The sequence below is a fragment of the Oncorhynchus kisutch genome, linkage group LG14, assembly GCF_002021735.2.
Source record: "Oncorhynchus kisutch isolate 150728-3 linkage group LG14, Okis_V2, whole genome shotgun sequence".
NCBI lineage: Eukaryota > Metazoa > Chordata > Actinopteri > Salmoniformes > Salmonidae > Oncorhynchus > Oncorhynchus kisutch.
In genome coordinates this window covers 56,096,026-56,124,022 of record NC_034187.2, presented here as the reverse complement: position 1 = coordinate 56,124,022, position 27,997 = coordinate 56,096,026, and the positions used below count along the sequence as shown (strand labels likewise).

General features: G+C 43.9%; 1 protein-coding gene across 12 annotated transcripts; it reads left to right on the top strand.

The window, feature by feature from the left end:
• The first annotated feature begins 79 nt into the window (after window positions 1-79).
• On the top strand, window positions 80-27,997 carry LOC109903600 (retinoic acid receptor RXR-beta-A-like). 12 transcript variants are annotated; one of them, XM_031788585.1, is made up of 13 exons: window positions 81-211; window positions 726-871; window positions 13,078-13,307; window positions 16,414-16,561; window positions 17,341-17,520; window positions 18,123-18,146; window positions 20,855-21,015; window positions 21,276-21,405; window positions 24,176-24,308; window positions 25,993-26,034; window positions 26,648-26,739; window positions 26,854-26,959; window positions 27,060-27,997. In XM_031788585.1, exons 2-13 carry the CDS (start codon window positions 856-858, stop codon window positions 27,205-27,207), a joined length of 1,410 nt encoding a protein of 469 aa, XP_031644445.1. In that variant the 5' UTR covers window positions 81-211; window positions 726-855; the 3' UTR covers window positions 27,208-27,997. The 12 variants fall into 12 exon arrangements, with proteins under 12 accessions (XP_031644446.1, XP_031644445.1, XP_031644444.1 ...); XM_031788584.1 differs by having other exon boundaries at window positions 20,855-21,021; XM_031788583.1 differs by having other exon boundaries at window positions 18,123-18,179.

Here is a 27,997-nt window from a genome sequence, read left to right as displayed (position 1 = left end):
CGTTCAGATTTATGGTATTTTTTAAATTACAAAACCTCTTCAGACTGTATTGTCTTTGGTACAGTAGCTACCGTTACTCAGTCAACCACAGGCAGCAGGGCAGGGGAAGGGAGGACTGACGACGAGGGAAAGTGGGGAGAGAGGAAGAACTCGTGGCCTGCCTGACCTACCACCATATATTTTCATGCGAAGAAACTGCACGATCAAGAACGTTAGTAGCTGGCTATAATTATTATAATTATTGTTGATGCATAGCATAGTTTGTTTTAGCATTAACGCTGCTGGGGAAATGAATAGCTAATATGAATTGTTTCCAAACTGACCAACTAACGTTATCACTGCGAGTTCTCTCTGATTGGTTGTTGCACTACGCTAGCCAGCTAGCTCGGTTGCTAGCTGTACCAATGATACAAAACGTTCATTCCTTTATGGCTGCACTGTCTACAGGCCAATATTTTGTCGACTCAGCGTTTGTAGCAATCTAGTTAGATAGTCATTGTAGATAGCTAACGTTAGCTTGCTAAGTGGTTTGTTATTAGCTTGTTTTGTTACCCAGTCGGGCTAAGCTAGTTAGCCAGCAAACGATAACTTTATGCTTCTTGGCCAAAATGCACACACACACTAATGAGTATGGGTCTTCATGGCTCATGTTAGGAAAGACTTGGCTGTCAAATTTAGACATTTGCGGCTGTTATTTCATTATTTTGTTTTGGATTTTCTTTCAGACCTGTTTTTGGTCCCCCAAAACGACTCTGGCCCGGGCCTCACTCAGTCCGCGGTCTTGAGTTGGGTAGCAGGGTGATTGAAGCACGTCTATCGGTGTCACAGCGCGTCTTTTCCACCAAGGAGGCAGTCATGGGCGACAGCAGAGGTAAGAAGGCCATCGGTGTTTTCGAATGAAGTTCGCTAGCTGTCATTCCATGTTTACACTTTGTCTTTATGTTCCAGTGGTTAACTATACTAGTTAGCTCGTGCATTAACGATGCTTGCTAACTATTTGACTTGGCTCAAGGCATAACAAGTTACTAAGTTACCTTACTGAATAGCTTCGTTAGCTATAGCTACCAGGATGCTCTCACAAACTACACAAAAACCCAGATCACTCCAATTGTGTCGGATTATTTAGCATTTAATACACAATTATTTGTATATACTGCTTGAAAATAATGACCGCTAAATTGTGTAAATGTTCCTTTCAAGCCAGAATGTTGAATTAAATATATTTGAATTTACCGGTTGTCTGTGGTGTAAGTCCTTCAGATGATCGACATTTAATAGGAAAGTATTGTTTACCCAACTGTTTTAGAGTGCCGGTACTGAATGAGAAATGTCTATCAGCTGGCACAAAACCATGTAAACACCCGCTGACACAAGTATCAAATCTATTTATGTAGCCCTTCTTACATCAGCTGATATCTCAAAGTGCTGTACAGAAACCCAGCCTAAAACCCCAAACAGCAAGCAATGCAGGTGTAGAAGCACAGTGGCTAGGAAAAACTCCCTAGAAAGGCCAAAACCTAGGAAGAAACCTAGAGAAGAACAAGGCTATGAGGGGTGGCCAGTCCTCTTCTGGCTGTGCCGGGTGGAGATTATAACAGAACATGGCCAAGATGTTCAAATGTTCATAAATGACCAGCATGGTCAAATAATAATAATCACAGTGGTTGTCGAGGGTGCAACAGGTCAGCACCTCAGGAGTAAATGTCAGTTGGCTTTTCATAGCCGATCATTGAGAGTATCTCTACCGCTCCTGCTGTCTCTAGAGAGTTGAAAACAGCAGGTCTGGGATAGGTAGCACATCCGGTGAACAGGTCAGGGTTCCATAGCCGCAGGCAGAACAGTTAAAACTGGAGCAGCAGCACGGCCAGGTAGACTGGGGACAGCAAGGAGTCATCATGCCAGGTGGTCCTGAGGCTTGGTCCTAGGGCTCAGGTCCTCCGAGAGAGAGAGAGAATTAGAGAGAGCACACTTAAATTCACACAGAACACTGGAGAAATACTCCAGATATAACAGACTGACCCTAGCCCCCCAACACATAAACTACTACAGCATAAATACTGGAGGCTGAGACAGGAGGGGTCAGGAGACACAAGTACATAATTGGGACCGTGCTCCCACCCATCCAGGAAGTCTACTCGAAACAGGGCCTGAGGAAAGCCATCAGCATCAAGGACCACAGCCCCGAGGTGTTCACTCTCCTACCGTCGGGCAGACAGCATTGGAGTATGTCTGATATCAACAGGCTCCGAGACAGTTTCTTTCTGCACTGACTCTCCGCATACATGCACTCACACACAGATACTCACACTCATACATCACAACTGCTGCTACCAGACTCTTATTATGAGTACTAAATACTGCGCAATTTAAACACTTGCCCCCAATCCTCCCTTCCCCTAAACACGTGGAAATATTGGACTATACATTGTGCCTTCCTGTATTAACTATTCTACTGAGCCTTTGACTTTGTATTCTTATATTTTACTATTTCTTATTGTTGCATTGTCGAGAAGGAACCTGCAAGTAAGCGTTTAGTTGGACTGTGTACACCATGTGTATCCCGTACATAAGCCCTATAAAACTTGACTTCAGTAAGTATGCGGGCTTTGCATAAATGTACACTGCTCAAAAAAATAAAGGGAACACTTAAACAACACAATGTAACTCCAAGTCAATCACACTTCTGTGAAATCAAACTGTCCACTTAGGAAGCAACACTGATTGACAATAAATTTCAAATGCTGTTGTGCAAATGGAATAGACAACAGGTGGAAATTATAGGCAATTAGCAAGACACCCCCAATAAAGGAGTGGTTCTGCAGGTGGGGACCACAGACCACTTCTCAGTTCCTATGCTTCCTGGCTGATGTTTTGGTCACTTTTGAATGCTGGCGGTGCTTTCACTCTAGTGGTAGCATGAGATGGAGTCTACAACCCACACAAGTGGCTCAGGTAGTGCAGCTCATCCAGGATGGAACATCAATGCGAGCTGTGGCAAGAAGGTTTGCTGTGTCTGTCAGCGTAGTGTCCAGAGCATGGAGGCGCTACCAGGAGACAGGCCAGTACATCAGGAGACGTGGAGGAGGGCAACAACCCAGCAGTAGGACCGCTACCTCTGCCTTTGTGCAAGGAGGAGCAGGAGGAGCACTGCCAGAGCCCTGCAAAATGACCTTCAGCAGGCCACAAATGTGCATGTGCCTGCTCAAACGGTCATTAACAGACTCCATGAGGGTGGTATGAGGGCCCGACGTCCACAGGTGTGGGTTGTGCTTACAGCCCAACACCGTGCAGGACGTTTTTCATTTGCCAGAGAACACCAAGATTGGCAAATTCGCCACTGGCGCCCTGTGCTCTTCACAGATGAAAGCAGGTTCACACTGAGCACGTGACAGACGTGACACAGTCTGGAGACGCTGTGGAGAACATTCTGCTGCCTGCAACATCCTCCAGCATGACCGGTTTGGCGGTGGGTCAGTCATGGTGTGGGGTGGCATTTCTTTGGGGGGCCGCACAGCCCTCCATGTGCCCGCCAGAGGTAGCCTGACTGCCATTAGGTACCGAGATGAGATCCTCAGACCCCTTGTGAGACCATATGCTGGTGAGGTTGGCCCTGGGTTCCTCCTAATGCAAGACAATGCTAGACCTCATGTGGCTGGAGTGTGTCAGCAGTTCCTGCAAGAGGAAGGCATTGATGCTATGGACTGGCCCGCCCGTTCCCCAGACCTGAATCCAATTGAGCACATCTGGGACATCATGTCTCGCTCCATCCACCAACGCCATGTTACACCACAGACTGTCCAGGAGTTGGCGGATGCTTTACTCCAGGTCTGGGAGGAGATCCCTCAGGAGACCATCCGCCACCTCATCAGGAGCATGCCCAGGCGTTGTAGGGAGGTCATACAAGCACGTGGAGGCCACACACACACTACTGAGCCTCATTTTGACTTGTTTTAAGGACATTACATCAAAGTTGGATCAGCCTGTAGTGTGGTTTTCCACTTTCATTTTGAGTGTGACTCTAAATCCAGACCTCCATGGGTTGATACATTTGATTTCCACTGATCATTTTTGTGTGATTTTGTTGTCAGCACATTCAACTATGTAAAGAAAAAAGTATTTAATAAGAATATTTCATTCATTCAGATCTAGGATGTGTTATTTTAGTGTTCCCTTTATTTTTTTGAGCAGTGTACTTCCATCTTGTGCACATGCCTTCGGTCATGAGCAAACGTGTGCATGCATCGCGTGAACTGAAGTCATCAGGTATTTACATGGTTTTGCACGTGCCAGGTGATAATAGAAACTTCACTACCGGCGCTCTTCACAATAAGCAATTACTTTCCAGTTGATATTTTGTCTCGTATTTCGAACATCTGAAGGACCAACACCACAGACAACTGGTAGATTAAGTTCAAATGTAATATTATTCAACATTCTGGCTTGTAAGGAACATTTACACGATTTTACAGTCATTAGTTTCAGGCTGTATATACACCAATTAATTGTTTAAATACTAGATGAATCAAACTACTCTGCTTTATTCAACCTCCATTGGCTTCCTGTTCAATACAGGCCCTCAAGGGTGATGCACCTAAATACATATGCCCCTAAATACATATGCCAACGTGTAGAGAACTATTCTCCTGCACGCACACTACGATTGTCAGACTCAAACAGGCTGGTCACACCAGCTACAAGCCTGTGCATCATGGGTGACCTACACATGTCAAGGAGGCAGCTTCAACTTCCTTTTTTAAAACACAACTAAAGACCTACCTATTCGAGCTAGCATTTTATGATTTATGATGGTGTAGGCCGTCATTGTAAATAAGAATTTATTCTTAACTGACTTGCCTAGTTAAATAAAGGATAAATAAATAAATACAAAATTAATTGCTTAATCTCTTGTTTTGTATTAGTAGGCAATGGTTTGATGTATTGTGATATTTTTTTTTCTGTACATTTTACTGTATTGTTGCTGAATTTAGTTTTCTAACAGTGCCTTCAAAAAGTACCCCACCTCCCCTTGACTTTTTCCACATTGTGTTACAGCCTGAATTTAAAATGTATTACATTTAGATTTTGTCACTGATCTACACATAATACCCTATGTCACAGGGGAATTTTGTTTTTCGAAATGTTTACAAATTAATAAAAAATGAAAAGCTGAAATGTCTTGAGTCAAGTATTCAGCCCTTTTATTATGGCAAACCTAAATTAGTTCAGGAGTAGAAATGTGTTTAATAAGTTGCATAGACTCCATCTGTGTACAATAATAGTGTTTAACCTGATTTTTCAATGACTGCCCCATTGCTGTACCCCACACATACAATTATCTGTAAGGTCCCTCAGTCGAGCAGTGAATTTCAAGCACCGATTCAACTACAAAGACGAGGGAAGTTTTCCAATGGTTTCCAATGAAGGGCACCTATTGGTAGGTGGGTAAAAAAAATAGAAGCAGACATTGAATATCCCTTCAAGCATTTATTAATTACTCTTGGGACAGTGTGTCACTATAAAGACACAGGCACCCTTTCTAATTCGAGTTATTTCACCATGAGGCCAATGGTGATTTTAAATCAGAGTTTAATGGCTGTGATAGGAGAAAACTGAGGATGGATCAACAACATTGTAGTTATTCCACAATACTAACAGAAATAACAGGGAAAAGGAAGCCTGTACAGAATAAAAAATAATCCAAAACATGCATCCTGTTTGCAATAAAGCACTAAAGTAAGACTGCAAAAAAGTTGTATTCAGGGCAAAAAGTTATATACGGGGCAAATCAAACACATCACTGAGTACCACTCTTCATATTTTCAAGAATGGTGTAGCTGCGTCATTTTATAGGTATTCTTGTGACCGGCAAGGACTAGGGAGTTTTTTAGGGTAAAAAGAAATGGAATAGAGCTAAGCACAAGCAAAATCCTAGAGGAAAACCTGGTTAAATCTGTATTCCACCAGACACTTGGAGATACCGTAGTCATTGACTGTTCCCTCTGCTACCGCACGGCATGCGGTACCGGGGCGCCAAGTCTAGGTCCAAAAGGCTTCTTAACAGCTTCTACCGCCAAGCCATAAGACTCCTGAACAGCTAATCAAAGGGCTACCCAGACCCCTCTTTCACGCTGCTGCTACTCTCTGTTTATTATCTATGCATAGTCACTTTAACTCTACCTACATGTACATATTACCTTGAATAACCGGTGCCCCCGCACATTGACTCTGTACCGGTAACCCTTGTATATAGCCTCGCTATTGTTATTTTACTGTGGCTGTTTAATTATTTGCTACTTTTATTTGCTATTTATTATCTATTTTTTTAGTTCATTTTTTTTCTTAACTTCTTAAAAGCATTGTTGGTTAAGGGCTTGTAAGCAAGCATTTCCCTATAAGGTCTAAACCTATTGTATTCGGAGCATGTGACAAATCAAGTTTGAATTGATTTAAACAATGTTATGTTACTTTCAGCAGAACAATTACCTAAAACACAAGGCCTAATATAGACTGGAGTTACTTACCAAGACGATATTGACTGATCTTGAGTGGCCTAGATACAGTTTTGACTTAAAAATCTATGGCAATACTTAAATGGCAGTCTATCAGTGATCAACAACCGACTTCACAGAGCTTGAATATAAAAATAAAAAAAAATGTACAATCCAGGTGTGCAAATATCTTCGATTTAGAAAGACTCACAACTGTAATAGCTGCCAAAGGTTATTCTATCATGTATTGACTCGGGGTTGAATACTTATCTAATCAAGATACAGTGCCTTGCGAAAGTATTCGGCCCCCTTGAACTTTGCGACCTTTTGCCACATTTCAGGCTTCAAACATAAAGATATAAAACTGTATTTTTTTGTGAAGAATCAACAACAAGTGGGACACAATCATGAAGTGGAACGACATTTATTGGATATTTCAAACTTTTTTAACAAATCAAAAACAGAAAAATTGGGCGTGCAAAATTATTCAGCCCCTTTACTTTCAGTGCAGCAAACTCTCTCCAGAAGTTCAGTGAGGATCTCTGAATGATCCAATGTTGACCTAAATGACTAATGATGATAAATACAATCCACCTGTGTGGATTATCAATATATCAAGATATATTTGTTTTATTTTCCATTGATTAAAAAAGTTACTTTTTCTTCAACTTTGACATTACAGAGTATTTTGTGTAGATCGTTGGCAAAAAAATGACAATTCAATTCATTTTTATCCCACTTTGTAACACAACATTGTGGAAAATGTCAAGGGGTCTGTATACTTGTCGATCGCATTTTCAACTGATGGTTTTGTCACGTAAACCCTTATATAGCAAATGTGCCCTCTCTGGTCTTGGTACATACGCTCTAGCCAACAGCTCGCAGATACAGTACGGGTAGGCTACCTACATTGAGATTATTATGGATAAGAGCAACATTATTTGTATATATCAAACGGCAGCCAAGCATCGATCATCATGTCATCAGAGTAAGACCCTCGATATTTATTCAAAAGGAGCATCAAACTCGTCATCACCTTGCACATTCACCACCTTGTGAATGTATTTCATCTGTAGCCTAATAAACTGCATGCTTTCCCGAGTCGTAGTGGGAAGACCACATTATATTTGCACACAAAAAGATCCCACCATGTTAAATGAACAAATTGTCTGTCGGCATTTTAAATTTGTAACAGCATTTCATGTTTCCATCAGCCGGTCATTACTTTTTTCTTGTCAGGTAATTCATCCGCATTAAATGGTTGGATGGAAACGTGGTTTTGTTATTAATTATTGCTTATACATAATTATTCCCAGAGATGTATATAAGGCCTAGCTTCATTTCAGCTAAACCTAGGGTATGGCAAAGTGACATGGGAGGGGTTGGAGGGGGGTATTATAAAGTTGAAGCTCATTTATTGTATTTCTACACTGTAAAAACTCCAAATGCAAAAAAATATGATAATAAATTGACTCCAGCCATTATCACATTGGCTGCTGTAACTTCATTCACCTCAGTTGATAGGGAACTTAACATTCTACAACACGTGTCATATAGCAATTAGCTGCTACGCAGTAGCTCAGCACCGGGTTAAAAAACTCTAGTTTAGTTTCATGTCAAGTCAAACAGCAGTTAACTAGCCATCTACTGCCATCTTCACCTCCGCACTGTTTTGAGAGAAGTTGCACTGTTTAATGCAGAGCTGCATCTATACGCTGTCCTAAAGCCAGCCAGCCGGGCAAACAGCCTTCCCGCCCTGCTCTGAGCCGTCTGCATGGTCCTGAAGCCAGCCAACCGGTCAGTCAAAAAGCAAGCCGTGGGCCTCCTGGGTGGCACAGCGGTCTAAGGCACTGCAGTGCTAGAGGCGTCACTACAGATCCGTGTTTGATCCCGGGCTGTGTCGCAGCCGGCCGCGACCGGGAGACCTATGAGGCCCAGTGTCGTCCGGGTTAGGGGAGTGTTTGGCCGGCTGGGATGTCCTTGTCCCATCTCGCTCTAGCAACTCCTTGTGGCGGCCTGGTGCATGCACGCTGATTTCGGTCGCCAGCTGTACGGAGGAGACGCATTGGTGCAGCTGGCTTCTGAGTTAAGCAAGCATGTGTCAAGAAGCAGTGCGGCTTGGCGGGGTCGTGTTTCGGAAGACACATGGCTTTCGACCTTCGCCTCTCCGGAGTCCGTACAGGAGTTGCAGCGATGGGACAAGACTGTATATTGGGGAGAAAAAGGTGTAAAAGTACCAAAAATGAAAAAGCCAGCCGAGATCTATCGCTCAGATTTCTTTCTTTAAAAATTTAACATTGACTTAATTTAAAACAGTTCTGTAAGAATGAGGTTTGTGCAGTCTGCCTAATACATTATCACAGCATATTGACTATATGCCTGGCCTGCCAATATTGTCCTTCTCAGACCATATTATATTTCAAAACTCGAGCTTTGATAACAAAATAGATCAGTTGGTGTAGCACCTGTGAGCCACAGTTGAGCATAAATTGAAATGATTCGCAAATAATTAGCTTTTTTATTTTACTGGATCGATGGTACCACTCATCTGATGGTCATGGTGCTTTCAAGACAACTGGGAACTCGACTGAGAACCGGGAACTTTTTTTCCTGAGTTCCCAGTTGTCTTGAACGCACGGAAGTCTGAGATTTCCGAGTTGCCAGTTGTATTGAACATGTCATTAGTCTCAGCAGAGGAAGGGAGAGAGCAGCAGTCCCTGCTCTCTCCTTTTTTGCGGGGCTCCTATCACATCCGGCCGTGATTGGGAGTCCCATAGGGCGGCACACAATTGGCACAACGTCGTCCGGGTATGGCCGGGGTAGGCCGTCTATGTAAATAAGAATTTGTTCTTAGCTGACTTGCCTGGTTAAATAAAGGTGAGACTGACCAGAGAGAGGGGATATCATCTTCCACCTAATGGCTAAACTTGAGTCGCACCTCATCTTCCTTCTGCACAAATTCATGTTGTTCCAATGACCAGAGAAAGTGAAATATTTATTCATATTAAAATAGACATACGGGAGCCACTAATAATAATAAAAACGCAGGGTTATTCCTATACTAAAGGGCTGAAGAGAAAACACAGTGTGGAACTGAGTGCCCTTGAATCTGAAATCTCTGAGCTAGAGAAAACCTACCAAAGAGGCCCGACTAAAGATATATATAGGCTTTTGGTAAATAAAAAACTGAAATATAATATTCTGAACACATATCAAGCTGAGAGGGCCATCAATAAATCAAAACAGCGTTATTACGAGCTTGGAGAGAAAGCTCACAAAGTATTGGCATGGCAACTGAAAGCAGAGGAAAGTAAGAGGACGATTAATGCTATAGAAACTCTTACTAATGAGATATCTTTCGACCCTACTGAAATTAATAATACTTAAAAAAAATACTATGAAGACCTCTACACTTCCCAATCAAGCAATCAGAGAGAGACTCCATTTTCTCCTCTCTCAACCTCCAATGCCTGTCAGAGGAAGACAGAGAGCGCCTGAGTGAACACTTCTCAGTTCCTGAATTGTTGGAGGCCATTAAATCCTTACCTTCTAATAAATCTCCTGGGGAGGATGGCTTCCCTCCAGAGTTCTATAACAAATTTAGGGAGCTGTTGGTCACCTATCTTATGGAGGTACTTTAAAAAGCTTGGGAAGACAACCGCTTTCCAGTGTCTTTCTCTCAAGCAGTGATTACTGTAATCCACAAGAAAGGGAAAACCCCGCTAAAGTGCGCCTCCTATAGACCAATCTCTCTCCTTAACACGGATTGTAAACTGGTCACCAAGATGCTATCTAAGAGAATGGAGTCATGTCTTCCCCTGTTGGTCAACCCAGATCAGACTGGCTTCATAATTAATAGATTGTCCTCCAATAATCTCAGAAGGTTCTTTGATATAATTCACCTTGCTAACAAAAACAAAATACCTAGTGTCGAAATCTCCCTCGATGCTGAAAAGGTCTTTGATAGGGTTGAATGGCCATACTTCTTTCGCGTCTTGGAAGAGTTTGGTTTAGGTACCGTGTTTGTAAATTTGATAAAATCACTCTACAAATCTCCTAAAGCTAGGATTGCTACCAATGGGATTACTTCTTCCTCTTTCCCTCTTTATAGGGGGAACAGACAAGGTTGCCCAACTAGCCCCCACCTCTTTGCCCTCGCCATCAAACCGTTGGCTGAGGCAATTAGAACGTGCCCTGACATACATGGCTTAGAGGTGGGCCCCCATACCCATAAATTATCACTCTTTGCGGATGACCTTATCTTATTTCTAACAAACCCAGAACATTCCCTCTTTCACTTGCAGATCCTACTACAGTGTTATAGTTCTTTCTTGGGATATAAGGTCAGTTTTGATAAAAGCGAAATCTTACCGTTGTCTGTCTTTGACCATCATACAATCAAGCACAAGTTTCCTTTTAGATGGTCGCCTATGGGCTTCACATATTTGGGCATAATGGTGGATGGTAATCTGAACAACCTCTATAAACTCAATCTGGCCAGTTTATTGCAAAAGGTGGAAGGTGACCTTTGTAAATGGATGGACTTGCCGCTCACTCTACTGGGTAGAATCAATGTAGTTAAAATGAATGTTCTGCCCAGATTTCTATATTTGTTTCAATCTCTCCCTATCCCTGTTCCCGCAGCATTCTTTTCCTCTCTCGACAAGCTGACCAGATGGTTTATCTGGCACGGCAAAACCCCTAGGGTTGGCCTGGATAAACTGACACTTGAATTACGGTCAAGGGGGCCGTCAAATCATTCCCAGACAACTATACATTCTGTCCTGTCATGGTGCAAACTGCATGGGCTGTTCAGACGAGGGGGATTCCTTTCCCCTAAAACCCCTTTATGGAACAATAGATTGATCCCTATATTTTTCCAGAATAGAAACTTTAGACCATGGTCTGATAAGGGGATCACTCTTCTGGAACATTGTTACGAGGAGGGAGTTCTTTATGTCTTTTGATCAGCTGAAACAGAAATACCACTTGCCTAACAGGGACTTCTTTAGCTACCTACAACTACAAAACTTTATTAGGGTGACTCTGAAGGGACAATGGAACCTACCTAAGATGTCACCTATTGAACAACTCTGCCACGCAAGACCATTTCCCGTGTTTACGATGCTCTTATGTCAGGACTAACACTGCCTGGGCTAGATAAACCCCGACTTAGATGGGAAAAAGATCTGGGTATTGATCTTGATGAGGATCTATGGAGTGACCTATGCATGGATGGTGTTACAGTTTAATTTCCTCCATCAGCTCTATATCACCCCATCTAGACTGCACAAGTTCAACCCTGATATCTCCTCCCTATGTTTTAGATGTGGCTCAGATGAAGGAACATTCCTCCATTCCACTTGGCAGTGTTCAAAATGGTTTCTGGCAGGGGGTATGCGATACCATATCCTCAATTCATGGGGTTGCATTCCCTTTAGACCCGGAGGTCTGTCTACTAGGTAACTTTAACACCAATCTTAGGCAAAGCCATACTATAAAGCTAACAGAAATATTGCTAGTGATTGCCAAGAAATGTATTGCCTTGAAATGTAAATCAGATTCCTCCCTGCCTGTTGCAATGTGGCTATCGGAAGTTAATAGTTGTATCCCACTGGAGAAAATCTCTTACTGCTTGAGGAATAAGTTAAAGACATTTTACAGAATTTGGCAACATTTTATTGACTCTATGGAGAATCTCCCCCCAATGTTTCACACGTAATGTATAATATGTAGTTTACGGCAGGTGACCATATGATCTAATGTCTCATTATTCATTTTTATTTTACTCTTTATTATTACTTATTTATTGTATGTTTGTATATATAATTATAATTATTTTATTTTTTTGCTTAATATTTTTTCACTTTTGTTCTTAATTGGAAAATGCAAAAATAAAATATTTTAAAAATTTTTTAAAAACGCAGGGTTATCGGATACACTTGGCTACTCATAGTAGGGAGAAGCTCATGGTATGTTTTGGAATAGTGTTGACAGTGCTGAATAACCTTCGACATGAACTCGCTCATAGAAACAGATGCTCTTTGCTGTATTCACAGTCTCTCTCTGGTCATGGTTTTAAAGTTATGAAATCTCATGTAGGCTTGTATCAAACTTTGCTGTGGCCAGGGTCGTGGAAGCCGTACGCGGTGTTGTGAGCTATCCGATTGGCCAGCGCAGAAGGCACACTCGATTTAGCCACGGATCTGCCGGCTAGGCAGAGTTAGTCTTTTCAGACAAATGAAATGGTTGGAAATGGGAACACTTTGCCTACCCGTTGCGCAGGGCTTTTGACCGCCAACACCGCAACAAATAAAAGGAGTGGACTTTTCTACAGAAATGTTTGTTGATCGACTAGGAAGGCATTGAAGATCTACCAGTTGGTGACCACTGCACTATACTGTATTTGTCTTTTAATTGAGATTAGAAGTATTTTGGTGGCCTATTTTAAATTGTTGGTGTTGAGCTAGGTTATGGCGACTAACTTCATTGTAGCTAGGAAAACTATCAATAATGATATTTTCTTAAACTTGAGTTGTATGTAGGGTATCATCACTCTCTGCCATGTAATCCCTGTCATTTTCACCAGATTCCCGCAGCCCAGACAGCTCCTCTGTGTCCTCCCCTCCCTCGGGCCTGCACTCACCCCCCCTGACCCCCACAGCTGCCGCCATGACATCTCTGCCGCCCTTCACCTCGGACGTCAACAGCCCCACCAGCAGCATGGGCTCGCCCTTCTCTGTCATCAGCTCCTCTTTGGGGTCGCCATGCCTGCCCGGGACACCCTCGGTGGGCTACGGCCCCATTAGCAGTCCCCAGGTGAGCCCTGAGTTCCAGACAGGTAGCTAACACTTCTATTCTACCACTCCTCTCCTTCTGCCTTTATCTTTCATCCATCACCTCTCAGGGCCATTCAGAGATGGGAAGTTAGCATTATGGGTCAATAAATGCTGCTTTACACTAGTGGCCTGTGATAACCAAGTGTGACTATATAGGCTGCATTCAACATGTGCGTCTCTCCCACCACTTGCCTCTTTGGTGATTGGTTGAGAAGAATATCACTTGTTGAGAGCACTTTTATGGTAAATAAACCTTGGCTGCTATTTTATGGCCCCCAATCTTTGCTATATACTGTGATTTATGTTGTAGGGCAATGGTGATGGGGGACAAATTGATACAGTTACATATCGGGACATTTTCCGCTTCTAGGAATTGTGTACAGATCCTTGCGACATAGGACCGTGCATTATCATGCTGAAACATGAGGTGGGCAGGGATTCTAAATAAAATACAAATATAGGACAAAAAACACACATCACGACAAGAGAGGCACCACAACTCTACATAAAGAGAGACCTGAGACAACAACAGCATGGCAGCAACACATGACAACACAGCATGGTAGCAACACAACATGACAACAACATGGTAGAAACACAACATGGTAGCAGCACAAAACACGGTAACAAATGTTATTGGGCACAGACAACAGCACAAAGGGCAAGAAGGTAGATTTGACAGTAAAACTCTCATCCAGAGGCGGCGCTCCTACTGGCCGGGGACTTTAATGCAGAAAAACTTTAAGCATGTTACTCCACACACAGAGATGCGAACAAAGCTCTCCCTCACCCTCCATTTTGCAAATCTGACCATAATTCTATCCTCCTGATTCCTGCTTACACGCAAAAAATAAGGCAGGAAGCGCCAGTGACTCGGTCAATAAAAAAGTGATCAAATGATGGCATTGAGGAGTACAACACATCAGTCATTGGCTTCATCAATAAGTGCATCGATGACATCCCCACCACAGTGACTGTACGTACATACCCAAACCAGAAGCCATGGATTATAGGCAACATCCGCACTGAGCTTAAAGGCTAGAGCTTCCGCTTTCAAGAAGCTGATGAGAAATCCCATTATGCCCTCTGACAAACCATCAAACAGGCAAAGTGTCAATACAGGACTAAGATTGAATCGTACTACACTGGCTCCGACGCTCAACGGATGTGGCAGGGCTTGCAAACCATTACAGACTACGAAGAGAAGCACAGCCGAGAGCTGCCCAGTGACACAAGCCTACCAGACGAGCTAAACTACTTCTATGCTCGCTTCGAGGCAAATAACACGGAAAAATGCATGAGAGCACCAGCTGTTCCGGGCAACTGTGTGATTGCGCTCTCCGCAGCGGATGTAAGTAAGATCTTTAAACAAGTCAACATTCACAAGGCCGCAGGGCTAGACGGATTACAAGGACGTGTAATGCGAGCATGCGCTGACCAACTGGCAAGTGTCTTCACTGACAACCTCTTCAACCTCTTCCTGTCCGAGTCTGTAATACCAACATGTTTTAAGCAGACCACCATAGTCCCTGTGCCCAAGAACACTAAGGTAACCTGCCTAAATGACTACTGACCCATAGCACTCACGTCTGTAGCCATGAAGTGCTTTGAAAGGCTGGTCATGGCTCACATCAACACCATTATCCCAGAAACCCTAGACCCACTCCAATTTGCATACCACCCTAACAGCTCCACAGATGATGCCATCTCTATTGCACTCCACACTGCCCTTTCCCACCTGGATAAAAGGATGTGGGAATGCTATTCATTGACTACAGCTCAGCGTTCAACACCATAGTGCCCTCAAAGCTCATCAATAAGCTAAGGCCCCTGGGACTAAACACCTCCCTCTGCAACTGGATCCTGGACTTCCTGACGGGCCGCCCCACAGGTGGTAAGGGTAGGTAACAGTCTATAAGAAAAAGAAACGCACACCTATTTAGGCGAGGTGCTGGCTAGCGGAGTAAAAAACTGGAAAATAAAAGAGAGCCGGACACTCTTGGAGCTCAGATGCAAAAATGTAATTACCAACGTATCGACAGCGAAGACAGCTTGGCTGTTGATGCGTTGGTAATAACATTTTTGCATCTGAGCTCCTAAAGGGTAGGTAACAACACATCTGCCACGCTGATCCTCTACACAGGGGCCCCTCAGTGTTGCGTGCTCAGTCCCCTCCTGTACTCCCTGTTCACACGCCCGGGCACGACTCCAACACCATCATTAAATTTGCCAATGACACAACAGTGTCACTTCATGATTGTGTCCCACTTGTTGTTGATTCTTCACAAAAAAATACAGTTTTATATCTTTATGTTTGAAGCCTGAAATGTGGCAAAAGGTCGCAAAGTTCAAGGGGGCCGAATACTTTCGCAAGGCACTGTATACATAAAAAGCATAAATTCACATGCACAAAGTACAGTTTTTAAATCTACTTTGAATGTATGTGCATCTGTGAACATTGTCATAAAAAAAATATATATATATTATTTGTCCAAGTGGCTCGCAGTGGCAACACTGTAGTGAATATCCAAACAAAATTGTTTTATTCCCTCTTTCTTCTCTCATGTCAGATGGTCCTTCTCAGTGTTATTTTTCCTCCTTTCCCTCCCTGGCATTTTCGCTTTCATTCTCCTCCCCCCATTTCACTTTTTCCCTCTGATTCTACTCAAACGTCCTCATGATTTAATCAGGCTATGAGGATGCCCTGACACTTAACCTTAACCTTAATGGTGAGAAGTGCTCTGTAATCTCTACTGCATTGAGGGTGAGGGAGGCGAGGCCCAGATGCTCCTTTCTCAGACGATGATGCCTGGGCGTGCGAACAGGAAATTTTATGTTGCTTTAATACTGATCAATCAGCCCACTCAAAGAGGGAACTGACAGTATGTATGTCATTGTTAAATGCATGAAGGTAAAATTATGTTTTTTTATGACAACTCTGCATCGATGACTCCAAGTAATTGAACTAATGACAGATGTGCTGCCAGTACGTCACACATAAGTGACTTTTCCTCCCAACCCCCTTCAATTCAGTAGTTCCCCTCTCACTTCTGCCCCTATCCTCCCCCCTTTCTCTCGGCCTCCAGATCAACTCCACAGTGTCCATGTCGGGGCTGCACGCGGTCAGCAGCTCGGACGACGTGAAGCCTCCGTTCGGGCTGGGGGGCCACAGCCCAGGGGGCCCCATGCTCTCCCAGAAGCGCCTGTGTGCCATCTGCGGCGACCGCTCCTCCGGTGAGTCCCAAATTGGCCCCTAGACCCTATGCACTTGTGGTGGAGATCGGAGAGAAATTGAATGGTGTAAGCAATATGGCAAAAAATCCCACCCAGCCTGTGAGAAGGCAAGTTGAACTATTTACTCTTCGCTCTTTAGGACAGGCTGGGGTGGGATTTTGATTTGGGATTGAGGGTCTGTCGGAGAGAGAAGCACATCTGGTGCGATATGCTTGGTTTATTAAAGGATTGTTCTGCCCGAAATTTGACAGGCGTTGAATGAAATTTAGTTAGGTAGTGTGTGTCGCCTTTCTTTTCCCATGAATTTGGGATTGACACCCACAGATTTCTGCTGTGCATAGTGGGATCTACACAACAGATGGCATTGGCTACATGGACTTATACCACTTGAGGTATGGAAACATCAGATAACCCTTGATTTTGGGGTGAACTACTCCTTTCCTCTTCATAGAACATGTTTAAAAAGCTGCATAAAATTTAAAAAAACAGCAGGGAATTGTTCTTCTTCTCTCCCTTGTCTGTGCGAAGCATTTACTAAAACGGACCGAAACACTTCATGTACTTTCATTGCCATCACACCTGAAGAACTATGTGCTGTAGGCTTTATGCCTGAATTATTGAAAGTGGTTTGTTACTGAAGTTACCTTCCCTCCTTTTTCTATCCCCCTCTTCCCTCCTTTTTCTATCCCCCTCTTCCCTCTCTTTCTGTCATGTCTTTTTACATTCCTCTTTCTTGTCTTTCTCTTCCTCTTTGTTTCTCTCTCTCTCTCTCTCTCTAGGTAAGCACTACGGAGTGTACAGCTGCGAAGGCTGCAAGGGTTTCTTCAAGCGCACGGTGCGCAAGGACCTGAGCTACACCTGCCGGGACAACAAGGACTGCCTGGTGGACAAGCGCCAGCGCAACCGCTGCCAGTACTGCCGCTACCAGAAGTGCCTGGCCTGTGGCATGAAGAGGGAAGGTAGGGGGGGGGGGGGCAGGGGCGGCAGTCTGCTGTCCTCAACTCGCGTTCAATATATCTTATTAAAAGGGCAACGCTATCACCAGGTAGGGTAAAGGCTTGACTGAGAGGGATGCAATGTGAGATCTAAAGAGCGAGACTGAGCAAGGGAGAGGAGAGGCTGATGGAAGAGGGAGGGAGGGCTAGGATCCTTATTGAAATTGGGTCTGACTTGCTACAGTAAGAAAGTAGAAAGAAGATTGATGGGACACCTTGTGTGTGGTCAGGTGGACCCTAACCGGAAAACCTCCACTCACCAACCGTCCTGCTGTATTAACATTGTACAGGCTACTTGCTATGAAACTATTTCAAATATCTGTTTTAAATCCACTGGAATCATTTATGTATAATAAAGATGTCTAAGAGCTGTTAAGAATTTATTAGAATATTGTAATATACATTTCTGAGGGGGGAGTATTGATTGCACTCAAAGGGGATGGAAAGAGTGAGAAAAGGAGGTGGAGAGAGGGGGATGGAGAGCCTTGTAAACACTAACCCCTGCCCCCCTCTCTCTCCCCTCTTGTTTCCTCTCGTTTTCTCTCTCCGTCTCCCTTCTTCTGTAGTGGTCCAAGATGAACGACAGAGATGTAAGGAGGAAAGAGGGAGGGAAGGAGTGATGTGTGAGAAACAATATTTTATGTTGTTTTGTTGTGATGGCCCATTTCTGTGTGAGGTACGTTGCAGAATGTATTGTTGGTATGAAACAGGTCTGAAACTCAAATTATCAGGCGCAAAGTAAGCCTTATGGCCCTGCTACACTATAGCCATCAGTCGTCCGGCATTGCCGTCAGCCGTTGAGGAAATGGTTCCTTTTAAATCAATGAAAGCTGCTTCACCCCCCCGTGTTGCACTCACGTTGCATCACATCCAATGTCAGCGTCCAAGCTCAAGAATCGCAGAGGTTCAATACTTGGCGTTCACTCTATCTTGTGATTTGGAGTAATGAGAAATAAAGTTGATTTTGGTTGCATATGGCCTCGACTATACACCACTGGTTATTGTACAAAGATTTATGAAGTCAAGAGGCTAATAAACTCAGCAAAAAAAGAAACTTCCCTTTTGCAGGACCCTGTCTTTCAAAGATAATTTGTAAAAATGCAAATAACTTTACAGATCTTCATTGTAAAGTGTTTAAACACTTTCCCATGCTTGTTCAATGAACCATAAACCTGTGGAACGGTCATTAAGACACTAACAGCTTACAGACAGTATGCAATTAAGGTCACAGTTATGAAAACTTAGGACACTAAAGAGGTCTTTCTACTGACTCTGAAAAACACCAAAAGTAAGTTGCCTGCTCATCTGTGTGAACGTGCCTTAGGCATGCTGCAAGGAGGCATGAGGACTGCAGATATTGCCAGGACAATAAATTGTCGGTACTGTAAGACGCCTAAGACAGCGCTACAGGGAGACAGGACGGACAGCTGATCATCCTGGCAGTGGCAGACCATGTGTAACAACACCTGCACAGGATCGGTACATCTGAACATCACACCTGCGGGACAGATACAGGATGGCAACAACAACTGCCCGAGTTACACCAGGAACGCACAATCCCTCAGTCAGTGCTCAGACTGTCCACAATAGGCTGAGAGAGGCAGACTGAGGGCTTGTAGGCCTGTTGTAAGGCAGGTCCTCAACAGACATCACTGGCAACAACGTCGCCTATGGGCACAAACCCACCGTTGCTGGACCAGACAGGACTGGCAAAAAGTGCTCTTCACTGACGAGTCGCGGTTTTGTCTCACCAGGGGTGATTGTCGGATTCGCGTTTATCGTTGAAGGAATGAGAGTTACACCGAGTTCTGTACTCTGGAGTGGGATCGATTTGGAGGTGGAGGATCCGTCATGGTCTGGGGCGGTGTGTCACAGCATTATCGGACTGAGCTTGTTGTCACTGCAGACAATCTCAACACTGTGCGTTACAGGGAAGACATCCTCCTCCCTCAAGTGATACCCTTCCTGCAGGCTCATCCAGACATGACCATCCAGCATGACAATGCCACCAGCCATACTGCTCGTTCTGTGCATGATTTCCTGCAAGACAGGAATGTCAGTGTTCTGCCATGGCCAGCGAAGAGCCCGGATCTCAATCATATTGAGCACATTTGGGACCTGTTGGATCGGAGGGTGAGGACTTAGGCCATTCCCCCCAGAAATGTCCGGGTACTTGCAGGTGCCTTGGTGGAAGAGTGGGGGGACATCTCACAGCAATAACTGGCAAATCTGGTGCAGTTCATGAGGATGAGATGCACTGCAGTACTTAATACAGCTGGTGGCCACACCAGATACTTTTGATTTTGACCCCCCCTTTGTTTAGGGACAAATTATTCAATTTCTGTTAGTCACATGTCTGTGGAACTTGTTCAGTTTATGTCTCAGTTGTTGAATCTTGTTTTCTTCATACAAATATTTACACATGTTAAGTTGGCTGAAAATAAACGCAGTTGACAGTGAGAGGACGTTTCTTTTTTTGCTGAGATTAGCTAGCTAGCTACATTGACCAGCTGGGTTCACAAGTTAAACAAAAGCAACTTGTGTAATTACACAATAATTTAGTACAACCACTAGCAACAATGTGCTTGTAGCAGGAACAACATCACATTGACACAACGCTAATGGCAAAGCAGTGCAACGCTTCTAGTGGAGCGGAAGTGTTAGTGTTGTCAGTATTACTGACATTGTGGTTTTTGTGGTCTGGGGTGACTCCAAAGATATATAACTTGTAATGTGCCATAGGAAGAAACCTTTTTGTGTGTTGATTCTAATTGGAAAATCCTCTTGAGGGCTGATGGAAATCAGATATCAGTTTTGGGGCCATAAGAAAGCAGCTTGCGAGCCTGATGTGGCCCCCAAAAGCCTTGAGTTTGAGACCCCTGGTGTGAAAGGTGAAGAAAGCATTGTTGTTTGAACTAACTGGGAAATGTACATATCTGTGTATCTCGCTCTCTGTTTTTCACTTCCTGTCATTCTTTATTCTCTGCTTTACTTACATTCCCCTCTTTCTCCACTTTTTTTCTTGGTCTCTTTATTTTTTCCCTATTTCTCCTCCCTTTTTATTTCCCCTCCCTTATCTCTCACCTTTCTCTTTTTTTCTTCACTTTGCTTCCCATTTGCTCTCTCCCCCTCTCTCCATCACTCTGCCTTTTCCTGCCCTTTCTTCCTCTTTTCACCATCCGTCCTACTCCCTCCCTTTCTTTCCCCTGTCACCCTCCATCCCCTCCTGTGCTTTTCTCCTCCTCGCTCCGCCGACTCTTTTCCTCTCCTTCCCTCGGCCCTTCCTGTGCCCCTGTAGCCGTGCAGGAAGAGCGCCAGAGGAACAAGGAGCGGGAGAGTGAGGCGGAGTCGACCAGCGCCGTCAACGAGGAGATGCCCGTGGAAAAGATCCTGGAGGCCGAGATGGCCGTAGAGCAGAAGACCGAGGTGCATGCCGACGGGACCTCCGAGGGCAGCTCGGTAAATGTGTGTGTGTGTTTCTGTGTGTGACTCACTATCTGGCCCTGCGATGCACACATAGCAATTTCTCTTACTTCGTTCCTCACACTGTCTATTATTATTTCTAGACATGGGATTGTGCGACTGCACCAACAATTTATTGTGATACAGTAGATTCTGAGACCACAGACCCACTTTTAAAAATGTGATCCAAAGGCCTGTAGTCTCTATTTTGTATGCTATGTTGAAGCCAGTCTCTCTCCCTCTGTTTCTCTCTCCAGCCCAACGACCCGGTCACCAACATTTGCCAGGCTGCAGACAAGCAGCTGTTTACCCTGGTGGAGTGGGCCAAGAGGGTCCCCCACTTCTCTGAGCTGGCCCTGGACGACCAGGTCATCCTGCTACGCGCTGGTACGTTCAAAAAGCCTTTGCCTTTCATGTTCATTGCCACCAAATGGAAGAAAGCAAACTGAAGCAGGGAGGAATACCTGGACATATCCAATAAAAAGTTTGTTTCCTGCACCCTAATGAGCACGGCCCTGCTCAGCTTTGACCTCATTAAAACACAGCCGTACATGGATAGGCTGATAACCCTGTCTCTCTCCTCGTGGACTATCTTTTATAATACAGTAGCCTCACATTTTGACCAGATACAATGCTATTTTACAGTAAACAAATTGACAACAGACTTTCAGCACACTTATAGGGAAGGACGGCACATGCACGGCACTTACACAAATGACTGATGATTGGCTGAGAATTTTTTTTTTTTATTGTGGGAGCTGTTTTGCTAGACTTCAGTGCAGCTTTTGACATTATTGATCATAGTTTGCTGCTGGATAAACGTATGTGTTCTGGCTTTACACCCCCTGCTATATTGTGGATAAAGAGTTACCTGTCTAACAGAACAGAGGGTGCTCTTTAATGGAAGCCTCTCCAACATAATCCAGGCAGAATCAGGAATTCCCCATGGCAGCTGTCTAGGCCCGTTACTGGCCTTGAGTAAAGGTTAGTGTCTATGTATGCGGATGACTCAACACTATACACGTCAGCTACTACAGTGAGGGAAATTACTGCAACACTTAACAAAGCGCTTCAGTCAGTTTCAGAATGGGTGGCAAGAAATAAGTCAGTCCTAAATATTTCATATATATTTGGTAAATCTACTTGTATATTTGGTATGATATGGAGCTTTCACCATTGGATCACCAAGACCTGTAAATAAATCTACACTCTGAGCAGTCAACCTGCCTTGCCTTCTGCTGATTTCATGCCTGCTACAAGGTCCCTATTTTACAATTACATAGTCAAAATGTGTTGTAGACAAAATAATGAAAATGGCTGTCTGGTAGCCTCAATAAATAGACAAAGTTGTTGCTTGTATATACAGTTGGGAGAACAAGTATTTGATACACTGCCGATTTTGCAGGTTTTCCTACTTACAAAGCATGTAGAGGTCTGTAATTTTTATCATAGGTACACTTCAACTGTGAGAGACAGAATCTAAAACAAAAATCCATAAAATCACATTGTATGATTTTTAAGTAATTAATTAGCATTTTATTGCATGACATAAGTATTTGATACATCAGAAAAGCAGAACTTAATATGTGGTACAGAAACCTTTGTTTGCAATTACAGATATTATATGTTTCCTGTAGTTCTTGACCAGGTTTGCACACTCTGCAGCAGGGATTTTGGCCCACTCCTCCATACAGACCTTCTCCAGATCATTCAGGTTTCGGGGCTGGCGCTGGGCAATACGGACTTTCAGCTCCCTCCAAAGATTTTCTATTGGGTTCAGGTCTGGAGACTGGCTAGGCCACTCCAGGACCTTGAGATGCTTCTTACGGAGCCACTCCTTAGTTGCCCTGGCTGTGTGTTTCGGGTCGTTGTCATGCTGGAAGACCCAGCCACGACCCATCTTCAATGCTCTTACTGAGGGAAGAGGTTGTTGGCCAAGATCTCGCGATACATGGCCCCATCCATCCTCCCCTCAATATGGTGCAGTCGTCCTGTCCCCTTTGCAGAAAAGCATCCCCAAAGAATGATGTTTCCACCTCCATGCTTCACGGTTGGGATGGTGTTCTTGGGGTTGTACTCATCCTTCTTCATCCAAACATGGTGAGTGGAGTTTAGACCAAAAAGCTCTATTTTTGTCTCATCAGACCACATTACCTTCTCCCATTCCTCCTCTGGATCAGCCAGATCGTCATTGGCAAACTTCAGACGGGCCTGGACATGCGCTGGCTTGAGCATGGGGACCTTGCGTGCGCTGCAGGATTTTAATCTATGACGGCGTAGTGTGTTACTAATGGTTTTCTTTGAGACTGTGGTCCCAGCTCTCTTCAGGTCATTGACCAGGTCCTGCCGTGTAGTTCTGGGCTGATCCCTCACCTAACTCATGATCATTGATGCCCCACGAGGTGAGATCTGTTTGATTGAGTGTGTGGACAGGTGTCTTTTATACAGGTAACGAGTTCAAACGGGTGCAGTTAATACAGGTAATGAGTGGAGAACAGGAGGGCTTCTTAAAGAAAAACTAACAGGTCTGTGAGAGCCGGAATTCTTACTGGTTGGTAGGTGATCAAATACTTATGTCATGCAATAAAATGCAAATTAATTACTTAAAAATCATACAATGTGATTTTATGGATTTTTGTATTAGATTCCGTCTCTCACAGTTGAAGTGTACCTATGATCAAAATTACAGACCTCTACATGCTTTGTAAGTAGGAAAACCTGCAAAATCGGCAGTGTATCAAATACTTGTTCTCCCCACTGTATTTTTTATTTTTTACTTGACTTAAAAAACATGACTCAACTTGATTTGCTCTTAGAATGCACGACTTGGACTTGACTCGAGTCTTGACTTGAGACTCGAACCTTGTGATTTGAGACTCAAACCTTGTGACTTGAGACTTGCTTGGGACTCGAATAATAGTGACTTGTTCCCAACTCTGCAGGTCCTACGGGCCTTGGTTTTGTCGCACCTGGACTTACCGTCCAGTCGTGTGGTCAGGTGCCACTTGTTATGAAATGCAAAGTCATGTAATATTTGTAATTGTATATAACTGCCTTGATGTTGCTGGACCCCAGGAAGAGTAGCTGCTACCTTGGCAGCAGCTTATGGGGATCCTTCACAAATACATGGATGGCCCGGTCTCTCTCTTCTCTCCAGGTTGGAACGAGCTGCTGATTGCCTCCTTCTCTCACCGCTCCATCAGCGTGAAAGATGGCATCCTACTGGCCACCGGCCTGCATGTGCACAGGAACAGCGCCCACAGCGCTGGCGTTGGAGCCATCTTCGACAGGTAACAGGCACACACACACACACACGTGCGATGGACCTCAGTGAAGGACATAGAAGCAACCTTTCGCATGTTCATTTTCAAAGAGAAGGTCATAAACTTCAGGGAGAAAGATTGAAAAAAAGTGCCTCTGAATGATTAAAGCGTTTGGTTCATTGGTTTAAACAATAAATGCCGTTTTGTTTTATTTGATCATACACGCCGTCATATATACACTTTACCATACATGTGTTTGTAAAACATAACTTCCAGTCATAGGAATTCATTGAAGCATTGAAATGGTGTCCAATTATGCCTGTTGCAGTTTACTGTTCATTAAATGTCCGTTTCTCTTTGGAGTCCAGATGCTTTGTTGAAATGAGCTGAATTAAGGGAGAATGGAGAACGTTGCACTTTTTTTCCCAGGGTTCTGCTGACTGCGTGTCTGGCTCTGACTAGCTGAACCTTTACTGCCTAGTCTGCCTCTAGAATGACACAGCGTGCCAGGACGCTGACGACTAATGATTCATGTAGACGTAGCCCTTGATTTCACTAGGATACCCCCACCCCAATCACAGCCACACATTCATCTATTCTGTTTTACATTGGCAGATGTCAGTATTTTATTCAATAGCATGGCACCTGTCTTGAGTCAAATCCTGCGCTCATCGCAGCTCTCAAGGAACAGGCGTGCTCTCCCCAACTCAGTAGAGTAGCCACATCACATGGTGTGAATTCATTGTTTATTACACAGTAACCTACATTTTTATGAATAGTTCATAAGCTGCAAGACTCCCAATTCCCGCAGGAATTTAAGCATATCTTGGATTAACCGGTTGCAGGCTTTTGTTTCAGATTCATCGCAATCTAGACCTCCTTGTGGTCCAGTGAATGTTATTTTATTTTATTTTTGTTGACATTTCTCAATTCTCATGTTTTTATCCTCACTTCTCTTTTTTTGTTTGATTCATTACAATATTATTTTCTTTGCATTCTTTTATGATTTATGCAAAATCGATTGAATTAACATGATTAAACTGTCCTGATCATATTACTGCATTGTTCCTTTGATGCCTATTTATTACACTCCTCTATTTTCCTATTCTTCTGCTCTACTGTCATTGGCTCATGCTAATACACATAACCCTTTTTGTGCTGATTTGGGATAAACCAGTTGCATTTAGAATGTTTTAAATGATGCGTACTTACCCAGGAAGATGTATATGACAATTATCGATGGTACAAGGAAGTATGCCTAAAACACTACAGTAGTTAAGTTAAGCAGAGGTCTTGGGTAATACTGCATAGAACTATTTATCTTGTTTCAATCTGACCCAATAGGAACGTTTTCTCCTCGAGATCTTGTCTCTGCTCAAACGTCTCAGATCTATTTGTTGCTGTGTTACATTGTCATATCTTTGTATTTTTGTCATTCCTCAAGCTTTACTTCCTGTAGTTTTGGTGCTTTACTTCCTGTAGTTTTAGTGCTTTACTTAAACCTTTTCATCAGGTCAAGTCTCCATCAACAAGAGCCTGTAGCCTGTTACTCCCAGAAGTGGAACCGGGCACCGGTTCACCGGGCACCAAAATGCACTGCAGAGTCTAACTTACCTGTTCCTCTGGGCCCAAACCAACGCAGGGGGGACAATGTAATAACAATGTAACTGTGTAATAACATTGTAATAACACATTGTAATTGCATACACAGGGAGAGTGCGCACAATGCAGAGGTTGGGGCCATATTTGACAGGTAATGACATCACTACACACCCACCTTCCCCTATCAACAACAAACAAAACAAATAACGCCACCCCCCCAAAAAAAAAAAATCTTGGCCCAGTTGTTGAGAATGAGCGAATCTGGCAAAGAAAGTGCTGTAATATGCCCAGGTAAAAGAGCGGGTCGTGTGTATCTTGTCCGCACGTGTTTCCAGTGAGTGTTGTGTTCTGTTTCTCCTCTTTTCTGTCGGACCTTAGGCTCGACTGGTTGCTGGCGCAGCGTCGACAAAACGCAGGCTGCTTACTTTCCTCCCTTTGTGTTCCTTCTCTCCTTATTGAACTATTACACTACCCAACATTATTGCGATGTGCCGTAGTCTATAAATACGTGGTGGTTTGCGCTATTGCTTTGTTGCAATTTCTATCATTCACAAGGTTAAGTGTGGATTGTGTGTAAAGTGTAAATACAACGTGTAAAGAGGATGTTAGACTTGTATCCCAGCCCCCCTGCCCTGGTTAGTTTCTCTATTGGACTGCTGCATCGTTGAGTGGAACTGTGGTGAACCCTAGAGAAGATGCTAACCCATCTCCTCCCGCTCTCTCCTCCCTCTTCCACACCACCTTCTCCTCGACCCCGGTTGTAGAGTTCTCACTGAGCTAGTCAGTAAGATGAGAGACATGCAGATGGACAAGACCGAGCTCGGGTGCCTCCGAGCCATCATCCTCTTCAACCCGGGTAATGATTTGAGACAAGATAAGCCATTTCATCCCAGATATAGCATGATGTCAGGAAGAATCACACGTTAATTCATCTCAGTGCTATAATGCCGGTGTTTGTTCCTGCGTTCAGATGCCAAGGGCCTGTCCAGCTCCAGTGAAGTGGAATTGCTGAGGGAGAAGGTGTACGCATCGCTGGAGTCCTATTGTAAACAGAGATACCCCGACCAGCAGGGCAGGTACAAGAGAAACACACAGGCATACTATAGCACTTATCCACACAATACTCCCACATCACCGTCATGATTGACCTCACTCGTTCTCCCCCATCGCCCCCAGGTTCGCTAAGCTCCTCCTCCGGCTGCCAGCGCTACGCTCCATTGGCCTGAAGTGCCTGGAGCACCTGTTCTTCTTCAAGCTGATTGGTGACACCCCTATCGACACATTCCTCATGGAGATGCTGGAGGCGCCCCACCAGCTGACCTAGGAACCAGGTTCTGCTCTGGTCCATCAGGGATTCTAGTTCTGGCACCACAACCCCTTCTTCACTCATTAAATCCCCCCCAAGCTGATACAGCTCTCCAAAAGACCATATGCTGTCAAAAACAAACACTTTTTCCAACACGCACACAGAAACACATACTTTTTTCACAGTAGGGTTTAAGACACATGGAAATATCTCATTTTTAACCACAAGTTTTATCATGAGTTAGCCTTCAGTTTGTAGCCTTCAGCTTTGTGTGTAAACGCTTCTGCGATATCCGGTAGACCTCTTAGCTTCTTGTGGGGTTCGTAGGTTATTCAGATACATTGCTGTACGCATAGATATGACGAGGGGCTTACTCCCCCTTTGGTTTTACTCTTGGGTTTACCCCAAACCCGTCGTAATCAGGTGTGTAATATTTCAATCAAGTCTCCCAACTTTTCCAGCTTCTATTGGTCGGGACGCAACCAACGGAGGCAGACGCGCCCCTCTCAGTTCACCAATCCGAATGTGATTTGAATACTATGCTTTATTCACGCTGAAATGCGCTGAATTTGTTTTGAAGTACTGTACTCATATAATGAGACCTTTTTAAGGCATTGAAATCCAAGGAGGGGGCACTTTGTTTGGCCCTTCTTAAAGCTCACACCAGGCTTTCAAAGAAATAAAGTGACTTATAGGATGTTTTCTTTTGTTTCTTTGTGGTGTTTGGTCTTCAAGTCCAAACAAGTGCCATTGGGCACAGAAAGTGCAACCTTGTTCAAGAGCACTGTGTGTCATTGGTGCTGTTGTA